The 17,468-nt window shown below is 41.6% G+C and overlaps 2 protein-coding genes across 8 annotated transcripts in view; one reads left to right on the forward strand and one right to left on the reverse strand.

Annotated features, from left to right (window-relative positions):
- PTCD2 (pentatricopeptide repeat domain 2) overlaps nt 1-6,020 on the reverse strand; it is a 34,944-nt gene extending 28,924 nt beyond the window's left edge. For 2 of the 4 annotated variants that reach the window (XM_011959289.1, XM_011959288.1), the window contains exons 1-2: nt 5,878-6,013; nt 4,130-4,222 (exon numbers count right to left, since the gene is read on the reverse strand). In XM_011959289.1, coding sequence (XP_011814679.1) covers nt 4,130-4,222; nt 5,878-5,989 — 205 coding nt within the window. In that variant the 5' untranslated portion in view covers nt 5,990-6,013. Of the gene's footprint in view, nt 1-4,129; nt 4,223-5,877 lie in introns of all 4 variants that reach the window. The other 2 variants (XM_011959292.1, XM_011959291.1) reach the window with 2 other exon arrangements.
- Nucleotides 5,783-17,468, forward strand: part of MRPS27 (mitochondrial ribosomal protein S27) — a 100,248-nt gene continuing 88,562 nt past the window's right edge. For 2 of the 4 annotated variants that reach the window (XM_011959283.1, XM_011959284.1), the window contains exons 1-2: nt 5,783-6,247; nt 12,192-12,269. In XM_011959283.1, coding sequence (XP_011814673.1) covers nt 6,175-6,247; nt 12,192-12,269 — 151 coding nt within the window. In that variant the 5' untranslated portion in view covers nt 5,783-6,174. The remainder of the gene's footprint in view (nt 6,248-12,191; nt 12,270-17,468) is intronic. The other 2 variants (XM_011959286.1, XM_011959287.1) reach the window with 2 other exon arrangements.

Raw genomic sequence — 17,468 nt, forward strand, 5'->3', positions numbered from 1 at the left:
TGGGCACAGGGCCAGGCCCACTCAAGACTCTCTAAAATAAAATCTCTGGAGTAAGAGCTAAAGAATTGGTATTTTTGATTCCCTAGGTGATCCACTGGTATACTAAAGTTTGAGAATTACTATCCCAGAGGCTTGGCTCAAATAACTGAATCTATAGATGACTCATGAGAAAAAGAAAGAAAATGTAGCCAGGCACCCAAACCATCAATTGGTAGAGAAACAAACAGGAAAACTAAAAAGAAAATGTGAGTTGAAGGTAGGTTTGTCCACAATGGTGGACCCATATGACTCATGTTTCCTTCATTTGATTCCACTTTACTTCTTTTTCATTCCTCTCGGTCTCTTTTTACTCAGCTGTTAGAAGGCATGCTAAAGTACTATGTAATAGGCAGGGGGGAAAACAGTCCTCCAAACAGCAGCAAACAGTTTTTCAGTGACAGAATTGCTTCAATGTCATCACAGTCTATCATTCTCCCTTGTCTTTGTATCTGATCAACTGTGGGGACAAAAACCAAAAGGAGGCACCTCTTCTTGGCATCAGTAAGGGGCTTTATTCCCATCAAAATGTGGGGTGAAAAGCAAAGCAGGCACCACCAAGCATCTGCTTTCCAGAAGGCAGAACTGTTGTCAGTATCAGAAGCTGCCAGGAAATAGCTATAGGATTTGTTCCAAGGCCCAGAGCTTTGAAGGAATGTTGCTGAAAGGAGAGGCACAAATACATCTAAAACACAAGAACTAGAAGCAGAGGCACTGTTCTTGATTTAAAAGAAAAGCCTGCTAGGTTTGAGATAATGCAGTGGATCCTCCAACTTTTACTTGCAGAACCACGTAATCGTTAAAGGCTCTAGAGATGGAAGGACCTGGGCTGAAATCTAAGCTCGGCCACTTGCATTCTGATGGAGACCCTTGTCTCTGAGACTTGATTCCTCATGTATAAAATAAGGATCATGGTACCTTCCTCACAGGGTTATCTGAGATGATATACGTAAAGCATCTGCCATATGGTAACTGCCAGTAAATAGAAACGTTATTGTTCTCATTTTCATTCCTTCTGTCACCTGTTAGATCTACGAGGATTTAGTCTATTAAATATTTCTAAGCAACTTCCAGTCTGAAAAGTCTCAAGTCATCAAAGAGATGATGTTACATCTTGTACCTCTTAATCCTCCTTAATAAACCTTAAGACGCCGGGCACAGTGGCTCATGCCTGTAATCCCAGCACTTTGGGAGGCCGATGTGGGCGGATTACTTGAGGTCAGTAGTTTGAAACCAGCCTTGCCACCATGGTGAAACCCCATCTCTACTAAAAATATAATAAGCAGCCAGGTGTGGTGGTGGACGCCTGTAATCCCAGCTACTGGGGAGGCTGAGGCACAAGAATTTATTGAACCTGGGAGGCAGAGGTAGCAACGAGCCGTCATCATGCCACTGCACTCCAGCCTCGGTGACAGGGTGAGACTCTGTCTCAGAAAAAAAAAAAAAAAACACCTTAAGAATCCAATATTTCAACAGATATAACTTGTGTTTTAAAACAAATCAATCAACATTTGTTTGTCATATAATCATACTCAGAAGGATCCTTATAGGGAATAGCTCCTGCCCTCAAAGAACTTAAAGCATTTTGGGGAAGGCAAGCTAAATTTATACAAAGCTACCCGAAAACAATGATGGAGGAGGTGACACATGAATGACTATAAACACAACGGGACTATTCTGTCCTGTTACGACACCTATTACAACTCAGAGTGGACAGAGTCCTGTAACAACCTTTATTATTATGAGTCAGGACAGACCTGGTTGGTGAAAGTGGAGGGGTACCAGTGAGACAGGAAAGGGCTGAATTGGGTTGGAGAAATGGAGGAGGGGGGCATTCTAGGTAAGGGAATCAGCATGAACAACAGAAGAGAACTGGGAATGGAAGGTGTGGAGGGAACAGCCGTGACTAGATCAACCAGAAACCGCCCTAGGAAGGGCAGAGTCCATCACGGGAGAGCCAGGATGCCAGACGGATGAGTATGTTAATGGTGTGGTATACAACAGAGTACCACTGTGGGCTCAAAATGACGAAAGGTTGACAGGACTTTAAACATAGCAGTCTGACAACAGAGCAGATTGGCACTGACTATATTAATTGCCTTTCAGAACATGTACACAACTGCCACAGCCTTATGAAGACTATGACAACTGGAAATCACAACTGGATGAGATGAAGCCCTAACTGCAAACCTCACATAGATCTAAAATACCTGGGGTAGAAAGAAAAGACTGAAGTGAAATCTAGATTGAGCCTACTCAACTGGGGATAAATATATTCCCCCCATTCCAAAGGTTTATTTTTTCTGCCCCATATATGGTATTATATAACAGTACAATTAGTGGAGCAGCAAGAGAACACTGATTTCTGGAGGACTGAACTGTGAGGGAATGGAGGCAGAAAGTATCAGGATGGGTACAGTGGCTCACGCCTGTACTTTAGGAGACTGAAGTGGGATACTAGCTTGAGCCCGGGAGTTTGAGACCAGCCTAGGCAACACAGTGAGACCCTGTCTTCACACACAAAAAATTAAAAATTAAAAATTAGGCGGCATGGTGGCACTGTAGTCCTAGTTACTCAGCAGGCTAAAGCAGGAGGATTGCTTGAATCCAGGAGTTTGAGGCTGCAGTGAGCTATGATGGTGCCAACTGCACTCCAGCCTAGGTGACAGAGCAAGACTGTCTCTTAAAAAACAAACCAAAACAAAGAGAATGTTAATGTGTTAATGAGGAGTTCACAAACATCTGGCAGTGAGAGGAAGGAGAGCTGGGTCTATAGCTTAAAAAGTCAGTAGGGACACCAAGAGTTATTTAAAAAAAAGGAAAGTTTCCGATGTGTTTATAAAGAGGGATCAAGCGGGTCCATCCACAATCCCCAGGAACCACTGCTGCATCCACACACAATAAACAGTATGAAATGCTGGGAAGAACTCTATGTGCAGGAGGGAGAGAATGAATGCAACAAGCTTTCTCAGGTGCTGAAAGGAAAAAAGACCTAGGGTGGTCTTCTTGCTTTTAGCTTTTAATAACAAAAATTTTCAAACACACCCAAGAAATGAAAGAACAGTATAATAATCCCCCTCACTGAGTGCCATTACCCAGCCTCAATCATAATCAGTATTTTGCTAATTATGTTTCCTCTACTCTGCAATCCCCAAACACCCTGGATTTTTTTTCAAAGCAAATCCCAGATTTATCTTTTTTTTGAGACAGGGTCTCACTCTGTCACCCAGCTTGGAGTGCAGTGGTGTGATCACGGCTCACTGCACCTTAGACCTCCCAGGCTCAAGCAATCCTCCCAACTCAGCCCCTGGAGTAGCTGTGACTACAGGCATGTACCACCACGCCCAGCTAACTTTAAAAAAATTTGTAGAGATGAGATCTATGTTGCTCAGGCTGATCTCAAACTCCCTGGCTCAAGCAATCCTCCTGCCTTGGCCTCCCAAAGTGCTGGAGTTGCAGGCATGAGCCATCATGCCCAGTCAAATCCTAGTTTTGGCAGTCAGGTTTCTCTTGTTTTTTAAGAAATTTTTTATCCGACTGACTTTTCTAGCACAGAGTGAAAAATGTCAAAACATACCATCACACATAGTACTGTTTTGTTTCATTTGATTTCATTTATATATAAATATGTTTGCGTGTACTGAGATGCAGCATAAAATGCATTTTTTACTGAAGGTTACATCAAAAAGCTTGAAAGCCAATCATCTCAAGTTCTTAAACTTTATTGTGCATATGAATGATCTGGGGCCTTTCTGTCTGCATTTCTATCAACCACCCAATAGACGCTGATGCCGCTGGTCCGCAAACCACACTTTTAGTGGCACAGATCTAGACAAGAACAATCGCAGCACTAGCTTTAATATTTCTCTGGGATCGTAAGAGAAGGAATAAGAGGAGAGCTGTAGACTTTCTAGCAGCAAAGTATGAGATGCAAGACGAATATAAGAGTTCACTATGAAACTAACAATAAATGGTCTCAACTTTTTCTAAGGCATAATAAAGTCACTGAAGGAGACACTGAATAGGGAGGGATAAATACAGAGAAACTTAAATGACAGATAAATTACAGAATTAACAAAATAGATTCCACTACCTTTAGTGCCAGGAAGACTGCATGCAACAGCCACTTTCTGTTGCTGAAATTCTTTTAATTTCATCACATTATCTGTAAGTAGGTATCTTTTAGCTAAAAATCAGAGAAAGAAAAAAGTAAAGTCATTTTGACTGTTTTAGAAGTTAGCAAATAACACGAGTAGAGCTTGACTGCCTCTAATTAACATCTATTATAAATAATCCATTAGACAGGTACAAATGACTGTACAAATATAATTCCTGGGAAAAACCATTTATGAACTACCAGAGAGTGCAAATCCTCAGCAAGACAGGTTTTACTTGTGTGTGTGAAAGAAGCTAGTGATTAACCATAGCTAGTGAGAAACCATGTGTGGGGATTGGTTGACAGGAGGTTGGGATTTGAAGTACAAATGGGCATTCGCCATCTGGTTAAAGGGTATCAAGGGCATTAAAAAAAAACTCATAACATTTAAATGCAAAACAGGCATATTTAGTTTTGGTTTATTCAGGGAGAAGCACAGAGTAGTGGAAAAAACTGCAGCGTGATCACTGGAACTCCCAGTTTTGTCCTCTGTGAAATGAGAGGGTGAAGGCCTCTCAGATGTGGACTCAAAATACACCTGAGATACATGGAAATCACTGATCGCAGCTTAGTAGATTTGGGAAACATCATCCTTTCTTTAGATCCTTGGCTATGCATGACATAAAATGGATGAAGCTTGGCCAAAGAATCACGCACTAACAGAGTTCTCTGAGCTGCAGTAACAAGGTAACAATAAAAATTGCTATTTATTTACAGAAAGGCAGTCCAGTGAAGTGGCTAGGAGTAGGTCTCTCTATTGTTGGTTGTGTTCAAATCCCGCCTCTAACAGTTCCCCTCTGACCTTGGGCAAATTACTTAACCTTGTTCCTCCTCTGTAAATGGAGAAAAGAATGGTACTTCTCTTGCTGGGTGTTGTCTAGAGAAAAGGAATTAATGTATATAAAATACATTAAAGTAATGCCTGACAAACATTTTTACTATCACTAGCATCTTCAAATTTAACTCTTTTCATAGAGATGTTAAAGGATAGTTTTGAAAAATGAAGAAACGTGCTAAAATCTTTCAGATTGTTAGCAGAACTGAGACTCCTTAAGACCTCTGCTCCCAAACTCTGCAGAAAAGAAAAAGGACGGGCGCGGCGGCTCACGCCTATAATCCCAGCACTTTGGGAGGCCGAGGCGGGTGGATTACGAGGTCAGGAGTTCGAAACCAGCCTGCCCAATATAGTGAAACCCGTCTCCACTAAAAATACAAAATATTAGCCGGGTGTGGTGGCGCACGCCTGTAGTTCCAACTATTCGGGAAGCTAAGGCAAGAGAATCGCTTGAACCCGGGAGGCGGAGGTTGCAGTGAGCCGAGATCGTGCCACCGCACTCCAGCTTGGGCGACAGAGCGAGACTTCGTCTCAAAAAAAAAAAAAAAAGAAAAAGAAAAATGTCACCCAACGCTAGAGGGGTGTTCCTGAAGACCAACGTCGCCCCATATGAGGGTGCACTACAGCCCCAAGGTCAAGACCCCAGCAGTCCTTCGATTTGCAGGCACTGGGGGTATCCACGACCCCCAGGGGTCACCACTGCCCCCACGTGCAACTAGAGGGCGAGGGTGCGCTCCAGGCCAGTGAGTGACTTAGGAGCTGTGGCTGCTCCAAAGAGACGCTAGCTGGGGTCTAACACTCCCTTCTCTCCCATCCCTCCCCTCTTTCCCTAGGCTAAGGCCGCGGATACCTCCGAGAGGGCAGCGGCAGCTGACAGAGCCGGAGCCTCCCACCCCAGGATACACCAAAATCTGCGGTGCCTGCAGGAGAACTCGACTCGAGGGCCGAAGTGCAGCAGCCATACCTTCTCGGACTATACCAACTACCGGAACCGGGGCGAGGAGGCGGAGCGTCGGTTCTGACGCCGAGGGAGACAAACGGGATTCGTCCAATTCTGGGAGCCCCGAGAAGTCGAGCTGTAACCCCGCCCCTTCCGCCCCGTCTTCTGTCCGCAACCCTTTGGCCCTTCGTTTTGGTACGCTCCAAGATGGCTGCCTCCATAGTGCGGTGCGGGATGCTCTTGGCGCGGCAAGTGGTTCTTCCTCAGCTCTTCCCTGCAGGTTGGCGGGACAGCTTCTTTAGGCCCCTGATTATTCTGTTCTTTGAGTGAAGGGAGCGGTGGGCTTTCAAGAGGAAAGGAAATGATTCTGGAATCTGATTGCTAGGGACGCCATTTGGTGTGTTTGGTAGTGCAGAAAAAGGAGACAAGGTCTCTGATCCGTTTCCTTCCCTAAAATAACAGTATATGGCCTGTCCAAAGGTATGAAGAACGGTGGAAGGTTATATAGCCTGAGGGAATTTGCGTACGATTCGCCAGATTTAAGGGGTGGTCGTGCTTTTGCTGACCACGAAACCCAAATGTGCGCCGGGCGCGGTGGCCCATGCCTGTGGTCCCAGCACTTTGGGAGCGCGAGGCGGGCGGATCGCCAGGAGTTCGAGACCAGGAGTTCGAGACCAGCCTGGCCAACATGGCGAAACCCCATTTCTACTAAAAAATACAAAAAATTTATCTAGGCGTGGTGGCGCGCGCCTGTAATCCCAGCTACTCGGGGGGCTGAGACGGGAGAATCGCTTGAACTCGGGAGGCGGAGGGTGCAGTGAGCGGAGATGGCGCCACTACACTCCAGCCTGGGCAACAGAGCGGGGCCCTGTCTCAAAAAAAAAAAGGAAAAGGAAAAACCCAAATGTGTCCATTCCTGGGGCTGGGACATTTTTCTCCCATCTGAGGTTTCTTTAGAGGGACGTCTGATAAACATTTTTACCACCACCACACTTAGCCGGACCCCTGGTCTTCGTGGAAGAATTTTTCAGTATTAATCTCATTTTACGACCTTGAGCACAACTTTTGATTGACCTTTCTTTGCTATAGTTTTCCACGTGTAGATAATAAATGCTAATAGTTACTTGTAACGTACTTTGATATCTGAATTAAATGGCAGCCCACTCAAAGCCTGCATAGTGGATCTGATAATGAAAACATTGGAAAAGGTTTTAAAGTATTTACAGAAGCCAAATTTGCAGTGATTCTAACCACATAATCCAGACAGACATATTTGATAAAAATGCAGTAATCACAGTCGATTTTTCCAGTGCCACTTATCTTCCCTTTCCAACGTACCTCCCATCCTCTATTTTTTAAAAAAGCACGCACTTCTTTAGGAACAGCAATTAAACATCAATGTGAAACCTCATAGTTGGCCACCAGTTAGTTTTCTGAAGATTAAGTGGCTGACCTGGTGAAAACGTTTAACGTCACACATTAGGCAGTGTTATGCACAATGCTTGCCACCTTAGTAAGAATTAGCTGTTGTAGCTATTTTCTGTTCATGTGGTTTCCATGAACAACTACACACAGAGGGCATTCTGGGAGTCCTGTCTTTCTCCACTATCACCTCCCCAGCCTTTTTTTTTTTTTCTTTTTGAGATGGGTTTTGTTCTTGTTGCCCAGGCTGAAATGCAATGGCGCGATCTCGGCTCACTGCAACCTCTGCCTCCTGGGTTCAAGTGATTCTCCTGCCTCAGCCTCCCGAGTAGCTGCAATTACAGGCATGTGCCACCACTCCTGGCTAATTTTGTATTTTCAGTAGAGAGGGGGTTTCTCTATGTTGGTCAGGCTAGTCTTGAACTGCCGACCTCACGTGATCCACCTGCCTCCGCTTCCGAAAGTGCTGGGATTAAAGGTGTGAGCCACCGTGCCCAGCTGGCCTAGCTTTTTAATCTCGCAGTTCAGAACTCTTGAGCAGTGATCTAGATATTGTCCTTTCTGACTTCAGAATATAGAAGGGTGATTACTTATGCTAGAATGAAGCATATGCTAGAATGAAGGCATAGAGAGTAAGAGATAATAAGTAGAGAGTAAGCAAGTCACTGGTATCTGGGAGTACAGTTGGCTTCCTTATCCGAGCATTCTGCATCTGCAGATTCAACCAACAGCGGATCAAAAATACTAAAAAACAAAACAAAACAAAACTTAACAATAAAAAATAATACAACAGCAAAATAATACAAAGAAAAATACAATATGACAACCACTTACGTTGCATTTATATTGTATTAGGTATTATAAATAACTTAGAGATGACTTAAAGCAGCTTGTCCAACCCTCAATCTAGGACAGTTTTGAATGTGGCCCAACACAAATTTGTAAACTTTCCTAAAATATTATGAGATTTTTAGCGTTTTTTGTTTTTTTGCCCATCAGCTATCATTAGTGTTAGTGTAGTATACGTATGTGTGGCCCAAGACAATTGTTCTTCTACCAGTGTGACCCAGGGAAGCCAAAAAATGGACACCCCAGACTTAAAGTAATGCAGGAGGATGTTTGTGGGTTATTTGCAAATACTATGCAATTTTATGTAAGAGAACTTCTGCATTCTCAGATTTTGGTATTCAAGGAGGTATCCTAGAACCATCCCCCTGGGGCAGGAGAATTGCTTGAACCCTGGAGGCAGCACTCTACTACACTCCAGCCTGAGCAACACAGTGAGACTCCATCTCAAAAAAAAATAATAATAAACAAAATTAGGCTGGGTGTGGTGGCTCACACCTGTAATCCCAGCACTTTGGGAGGCTGAGGTGGGTGGATCACCTGAGGTCGGGAGTTTGAGACCAGCCTGGCCAACATGGGGAAACCCCGTCTCTACTAAAAGTACAAAATTAGGTGTGGTGGCGCATGCCAGTTACTCAGGAGGCTGAGGCAGGAGAATCACTTGAACCCGGAAGGTGGAGGCTGCAGTGAGCCGAGATCGCGCCATTGCACTCCAGCCTGGGCAACAAGAGTGAAACTCCATTTCCCAAAAAAAAAAAAAAAAGAAATTAAATAATTACAATCTTTTCTTAGTTCCCCTTTTGAAACTGTCTTTGGAAACCTTATTGTTGTCTCATTATTTAATCTGTAGAACTCAAATTTAGATATATTATTCTAGTAAAGATCTGTGCTCACAGTAAGAGAATGATTGAACTGTGTATAAATTCACACGAATGTGTTTGTATTTATTTATTTGTTTGAGTTGGAAAGTAGGTAAAGAATAACAACAGCATTCCAATATTGTGTTTAATCAGCCCCCATGCTATCTAGTTATGTTGGGCTTTTGGTCTGCTGTGACCTCAGCATAATTATCTGTCATTTTTTCTGTTTTTCTGTTTTGTTTTGTTTTGTTTTGTTTTTGAGACAGAGTTTCGCTCTTGTTGCCCAGGCTGGAGTGCAATGGCACAATCTCAGCTCACTGCAACCTCCGCCTCCTGGCTTCAAGCGATTCTCCTGCCTCAGCCTCCCAAGTAGCTGGGATTACAGGCATGCACCACCACGCCTGACTAATTTTTAGTAGAGACAGGGTTTCTCCATGTTGATCAGGCTGGTCTGCCCGCCTTAGCCTCCCAAAGTGCTGGCATTACAGGCATGAGCCACTGCATCTGGCTGTTTTTCTATTTTTTTAAACAAGGTTATTGAGGTATAATTCACATGCCATAAAATTCATCCATTTAAAATATACAATTCAGGCCAGGTGTGGTGGCTCACATCTCTAATCCCAGCACTTTGGGAGGCCAAGGCTGGTAGATCACCTAAGGTCAGGAGTTTGATACCAGCCTGGCTAACATGATGAAACCCCGTCTCTACTACGAAAAATTATCCGGGCATGGTGGCAGGTGCCTGTAATCCCAGCTACTTGGGAGGCTGAGGCAGGAGAATCACCTAAACCTGGGAGGTGGAAGTTTCAGTGAGCCGAGATCACGCCATTGCACTCCAGCCTGGGCAATGAGCGAAACTCTGTCTCAAAAACAAACAAAAAAACAACAAATGAAGTATACAATTCAAAGGTTTTAGTATAAAGACAGAGTTCTGGAGCCATCATCACAAGCAATTTTAGGACATTTTCATTATCCCAAAATGAAATTCCATGCCTATTTGCAACTGCTCCCAATTTCACCTCTAGCTTTCCTGATCCCCACCTTTAGCCCTTAGCAACCATGAATCTACTTTCTGTCTCTACAGACTTGCCTATTCTGGATCCTTCATATAATGGAATCATATAGTATGTGGTCTTTTGTGACTGGCATCTTTTTTACTTAACATATTTTCAGGGTTCATCCATGTAGCATGTATCAGTACTTCATTTTTTTATTGCCAAATACTATTCCATTGTAAGGATAGACCACATTTTGTTTATCTGTTCATCAATTGATGGATATTTGGGTTGTTTCCACTTTTTGTCCATTATGAATAATACTACTGTGAACATTTGTGTACAAATTTTCCGTGGACACAAGTTTTCATTTTTCTTGGTTGTAAACTTAGGAGTGGAATTGCTGGGTGATTGAGTAACTCCATGTTAACATTTTGAAGAGCTGCCAAATTCTTTGAAAAGCAGCTGTACTGTTTTATGTTCTCTCTAGTAAGGTATGAGTTTCTGGTGTCTCTGCATCCTCCCCAGCAGCTGTCATTATCTGTTTTTTGATGGTGGTCATTGTAATGCGGATCATTCATTTTTCCAAGTGATTTTGTTTTGCATTTCTCTAATGGCAAATTATGTTAAGCATCTGTCCTTATGATTATTGACTATTTGTGTGTGTATACATATATATTTTACTTTCTTTTCTTTCCTTCTTTTTTTTTGGAAACAGAGTCTCACTCTGTTGCCCAGGCTAGAATACAGTGGCATGATCTTGACTCACTGCAACCTGTGCCACCTGGGCTCAACTGATTCTCCCACCTCAGCCTCCTGAGTAGTTGGACTACAGGTGCACGCCACCATGCCTGGCTAATTTTTGTATTTCTTGTAGAAAAGGGGTTTCACCATGTTTCCCAGGCTGGTCTTGAACTCCTGAGCTTAAGTGATCCACCCACCTCAGTGTATATATGTTTTTAAAGGTATACCTGTTTAAATCCTTTACCCATCATTCATTTGGGTTGTCTTTTATTTTTGAGTTGTATTTATTGAAATACTTTGGATACAAGTCCTGTACTGGATAAATGTTTTGCAAATATTTTCTCCCATTCTTTGGGTTGTAGTTTCACTTTCCTAAGATTGTACTTTGAAGCACAAAAGTTTTAAATTTTGATGAACTTGTCATTCATTCTTTCTCATTCATTCCTTGAGCTCATGTTTGTTAAACACTGCCAAAGGCTAGGCATTGTGCCAGGAGCTAGGAATGGTGGTATGCTATCTTGTATGTTACCTCAGCTTTGGCTTAGTGAGTTTATCTTTAGTTTACCACTAGGGTGCTGGCTCATTGGGTAAGATACTACTCTTTGCTTTATGGGAAATGAGTGAAACCTGTGGATCTAAGATGAAAATATTTTTAGGCATAATAATTATAAGGCATTTAATTAATGAGTTAAGCAACAGTTAGCAGTTGTTTTTGGTTCTAAGAAGGTGTTCTAGGGCTTGCCCAGGTTATAATTTACTAGCAACAAGTGACTCCTAGTCTTAAAGTTATAGGAACAAAATTATCAGCAGTTTTATCCATAAATTTATGAGCACAGCACAGTGGTGTGTGTCTGTAATCCTAACTACTTGGGAGGCTAAGGCAGGAGGATCGCCCAGGAGTTCTGGGCTGTAGTGCACGGTACCCGATCAAGTGTCCACACTAAGTTTGGCATTGAAATGATGATTGACCCCTGGAGCAGGGGACTACCAGGTTGCTTCAGGAGGGGTGAACCAGGTTGGAATCTGAGCATATCAAAATTCCTGTGCTGATCAGTAGTGGGATTGTGCCTGTGAATAACTACTGCATTTCAGCCTGGGCATTATAGCAAGACCCTGTTTATTTAAAAAATTATTGTGAAAATTATCAGTTTTTCTGCATCTTCCACTTGGTAGGGATTGAATGTATTTTGTTCTTCACTGAATTGTCAACTATGCAATATTGGTTGCTGTACTGTATTCAATTTTTTTAAATATATAATCTAGTAGTTGAAAGGATAGCAAAGATATATTTAATAAAACATATAAAATGAACCTGTTGTAAAACCATGTGTTTCGAAATAATTGTCTATTTTCTCAGGTAAAAGATGCCTGCTTTCTGCAGCCTATGTAGACAGCCACAAATGGGAAGCAAGAGAAAAAGAACATTACTGTCTTGGTATGTACCTATTGGACGATTATATGTGTCATTTTCAGTCACTCCGTATGTCTTCCATCATTTATTCATATAATGTATATATGAAATTATGCTTTTATGATTAGTCAATTCAGATAAGTATGTTTTAAGTCTTAAACAGTTAGACTTTTATACATGGCAAAATCATTTTTATCCTGTTCATTTCTAATATTTCATTTTCACCTCCATGAGGAGGAATTTGAGGAGCTGCCTCAAAGGAAATGTAAACAGTTTCTTTCTTTCGTTTTTTGTCCATTTTTACCATATGGTTTCCATGCAGCCTGTCTGTTTTACAGAATTTCGTATTTTATATTTCGTCCTATTTTATTGTCAATCTCTTTATTTTCTTAACTCCTCTTGTGGTCTTCAGAGCCCTTTTTGACTCTATTTCATTACTAGGTGACAGGTTTGAAGGCAGTTACAATCTCATGTAAGCTGTTTAGGCAGATAGTTGGTTAACATCTTCCCAGGCTTTGGGCTTGTAATTATACTTTCTTTTCTCCTGTTCCCTATGTCATATTACACAGACAACAGCCTGTCTTTTGTAAAATACCAAGCCCCAAAAGAAATCACTGACTCAATGAGCAGTTTTTAAAAATGTACATACTTTAGACTTTTGGTACTGCCTGCCCTTTGGTATATATAACATCATCGGAACATTAATAAAGTAAATAGATTGGTGATAGTTTTATGAGACTGATGTAATTTTTGGATCAATTCCTATGCTGATCTAATATATTCCCCCAGATTTCTTTTGCTGTTTTTTGGGCTTATGTCAGTTAAGAATAAAGTCCCCTGTGTTTATGGATTTTTCCCATAAGTGCAGGAGACATTGCTGTCTGTAATGGTACCTTATTGGGGTTTTCAAAGGTCTCATCCTTTTCTTTACTGATGATGTGATTGCACAAGCAGAGTTGATTGTGGCTCTGAAATGGGTGTATGTGCACAGGCCAGCGAAAGCAGAGCTAGGGAAGATCTGAAGATAAGTAATCGTAGCTTCTCCATAAGAAACTTACATTCTGATTCTCTCTATAAGAGGCCCAGGGTAGCCTTTTTGTCTCTTCTTTTACCGTCTTGAAACTGAATTCATAGTTAATATAATCTATCTATACTTACTGTTTTAAAAATCAGTGTATGACCGGGTGCGGTGGCTCACACCTGTAACCCCAGCACTTTGGGAGGCTGAGGCGGGTGGATCACAAGGTCAGGAGGTCAAGACTAACCTGGCCAAGATGGTGAAATGCTGTCTCTACTAAAAAACACAAAAATTAGCTGGGCACAGTGGCAGGCACCTGTAATCCCAGCCACTCCGGAGGCTGAGGCAGGAGAATTTCTTGAACCCCGGAGGCAGAGGTTGCAGTGAGCCAGATCGTGCCACTACACTCTAGCCTGGGCGACAGAGCAAGACTTGGTCTCAAAAAAAAAAAAAAAAAAAAAATCAGTATGATTCCTTTGCCATGATACAGAGGAGAAACAAAAGGGGAGTAACTTAAATAATATGTATTTCAATTTGTAAACAAATGTCTAGGCAAAACTATACCAAGAAACAGTGAAGCAGGTAAATATTGCATATAAATGTGGAATAATTGTAGACATGGAAGAAGAGTAGATGGGTACAGATGTGGTATACTGGTGAATTCAAATACCAGGAGTGGCAGTATCATAATGACATAATTTTATTTATAGAATGAACAACTCTTGGTAAAGTTCTGGTTGATTCAAAGGTCTGTCTTCCTTCAATATAGAGTTGCATTTATGGAAAATTCACCTTATTTTCCATAAAAAAATACTTTGCTTATATGAAAAGTGGAGTTAGTTCCATTAATTATAAATGGGTTATTTTTGGTGGTGTAATTGTTATGTCACAAATGGCATGGCAAATTTTTTTTATCTTTTAATTTGGAAATAATTTTGTTGTTATTGTCGTTGTCGAGACAGAGTCTGCACTGTTGCCCAGGCTGGAGTACAGTGGTGTGATCTTGGCTCACTGCAACCTCCGCCTCCTGAGTTCAAGTGATTCTCCTGCCTCCACCTACTGAGTACCTGGGGTTACAGGTGCAAGCCACCATGCCTAGCTAATTTTTGCATTTTTAATAGAGACAGGGTTTTGCCTATTGGCTAGGCAGGCCTTGAACTCCTGGCATCAGGTGATCCGCCCGCCTCAGCCTCCCAAAGTGCTGGGATTACGGACTTGAGCCACCGCGCCCAGCGGGAAGTAATTTATAAAAATAATAACTTATAAAAACTGCAAAAAACTCCTTTATATCTGTCCTAGTTTGTTTTCTGTTGTTTATAACAGAATACCTGAAACTGGATCATTTATCAAAAAAAGGAATTTATTTCTTACAGTTAGAGAGGCTGAGAAGGCCAGTGTTGAGTGGTGGCATCTGGTGAGAGCCTTCCTGCTGGTGAGGACTCTGTAGAGTCCTGAGGTGGCTCAGGGCATCACATGGTGAGGGGGCTGAGCATGGTAGCTCAGATCTCTCTTCCTCTTACAAAGCCACCAGTCCACTTCCATGATAACCCATTAGTCCATGAATGGATTAATTCATTCATCAGGGGAGAGCCCTCATGATCCACTGGCCTCTCAATACTGTTACACTGGGGATTACATTTCAACATGAGTTTTAGAGGAGACAAATATTTAAACCACAGCACTACTTTTACTCATGTTCACCTGTTGTTACCATTTTGATTTATTTGTTTTTGCTTTCTCTCTCCTCCTTCCCCGTGTATACACACTTTCTTTAATCATTTGGCAGTTTGTTTCATATATTATAGCTCTTTATCCTGAATACTTCAATGTACATTACCTGAGATAAGGATATTCTATTGTATAATCATAGTGCAGTTACCAACTTGAGAAATTTTGACATTAATATCATACTTTACTATTCATATCCCAGTTTTGGAAATTGACCCAATAATGTCTCTCATAGCGTTTTTCCTCATCCAGTACAGGATGCGGTCTAGAATAATAGTTCCTTATCCTTTCTTTGTTTCTTATGACATTGTCCTATATATTTTTAAAGAATTCAATCTCTTTGTAATAGAATATTCCTCTTTTTTGGATTTTTCTGTTATTTTCTCATTGTTATGCTTCCCCAGCCAGAATACTCTCAGTAATGTTGTGCCCCTGCCAGGGTATCACATGTGGACATACCTGATACCTTATGCCTTCACTGGTGATGTCAACTTTGATCACCTAGTCAACTCTCTCTGATTTCTTCACTGTAGAGTTACTGTTTTTCTCCCTTCTGATTAATGGGCTATTCTTGAAGAGACACTTTAATACAATGCAGATACCTGTTGTTTATCAAAAGTTTGCCCTTAGATTTAGCATCCATTAATGGCTTTAGCCTGAATCAATCTTTACTATAATGGTTGCAAAGTAATGGTTTTCCAACTCTGAAAATTTCTCTAGATTTACTGGCTAATACTCAGTATTCTACTATAAGCAAGAACTCCTCCTTTTCTCTCATTTCTTTCTCATTTATCTGTTTATTATCATGCATTATGTTTAAATCATCAATTTGTGAATTTTTTAAATGATTCATTACCCTCAATTATTTTGATGGTCTAATTATCGCAGACTTGGCTGATAAAAGCCCTTTCAAGCTGTCTTCCATTTTCCCCCAACCCCCTCTTTTTTGATAACTTACTTTCTCTCATATAACAAGGTGTTTCAGGCTCACTGTGCACCTTTCCTGGCCTACCCCTGGAATCAACCATTTCTCCAAGGAGCTCTGATTACTTTTGGTGAGGAATGGCAGTAGAAACCAAGATCTAGGTGGTAGGTGTCCTTTTGCTACTGTGAAATTTTTGCTTCTTGGCCCATTCAGTGGACAGTTCTGGAAAAAAAAAATGAATGCACTTACACATAAACACATACATGTACACATATGCATGTACATATACCATATATATTTTGCAAATATTGAGTTCACACCAATCCCAAGTTCATCCCCATGGGATTCTTCTTGCCTTGCTCCAGTCCATATTTGTATCTCCTGTCTTCTATACTGAGAGCTCTGGTTCCCACTAGAGACAGTGTTTTGATGTACGGGACAGTCTCAGCATTGCAGGTCATCTGAATTCCCTGTTTTCTGTCCATTAAGTGCCAGTAATGCCTTCCAGTCATCGTGACAATCAAGAACAACCTCCACATATCCTAAAATGCTCTGTAAGGCCAATACTATACCTTTAGGGAACCACTGTTCTAGTGATTAGATCAGTATGGACTCATAGTTCTACAGCAAGGCGTGTTCTAATGTGCCATATATGAATTATAAGCAAAGTGCAGTGAAGCACAGATGAGGGAATGATGAATTCCAGGAAAGCTTATTAACACTTTCCTAGGTATGTAGGGATGATTAGGAAATGAGGCCACTAGGTTTGGTGTCTTAGTGTTGGGTATAGTCAGTCACACAAATCCAGGGAACATTGTCACGGACATCTGAGTAAGCAGTAACTGTTTGCCAAAGAATGAGTATAATAATCTGCAACAGGGCTGCACGCAGTGGCGCACGCCTGTAATCCCAGCACTTTGGGAGGCTGAGGCAGGCCAGCCTGGCCAACGTGGTGAAACCCTGTCTCTACTAAATTACAAAAATTAGTCGGGCGTGGTGACGCACACCTGTAGTCCCAGCTGCTACGGAGGCTGAAACAGGAGAATCATTTGAACCCGGGAGGCAGAGGTTGCAGTGAGCCAGAGATCACGCCGCTGCACTCCAGCCTGGGCAACAAGAGTGAAACTCCATTTCCCAAAAAAAAAAAAAAAAGAAATTAAATAATTACAATCTTTTCTTAGTTCCCCTTTTGAAACTGTCTTTGGAAACCTTATTGTTGTCTCATTATTTAATCTGTAGAACTCAAATTTAGATATATTATTCTAGTAAAGATCTGTGCTCACAGTAAGAGAATGATTGAACTGTGTATAAATTCACACGAATGTGTTTGTATTTATTTATTTGTTTGAGTTGGAAAGTAGGTAAAGAATAACAACAGCATTCCAATATTGTGTTTAATCAGCCCCCATGCTATCTAGTTATGTTGGGCTTTTGGTCTGCTGTGACCTCAGCATAATTATCTGTCATTTTTTCTGTTTTTCTGTTTTGTTTTGTTTTGTTTTGTTTTTGAGACAGAGTTTCGCTCTTGTTGCCCAGGCTGGAGTGCAATGGC

This window comes from Colobus angolensis, unplaced genomic scaffold (genome assembly GCF_000951035.1).
Source record: "Colobus angolensis palliatus isolate OR3802 unplaced genomic scaffold, Cang.pa_1.0 Scaffold49, whole genome shotgun sequence".
In the NCBI taxonomy this organism is placed as follows: domain Eukaryota; kingdom Metazoa; phylum Chordata; class Mammalia; order Primates; family Cercopithecidae; genus Colobus; species Colobus angolensis.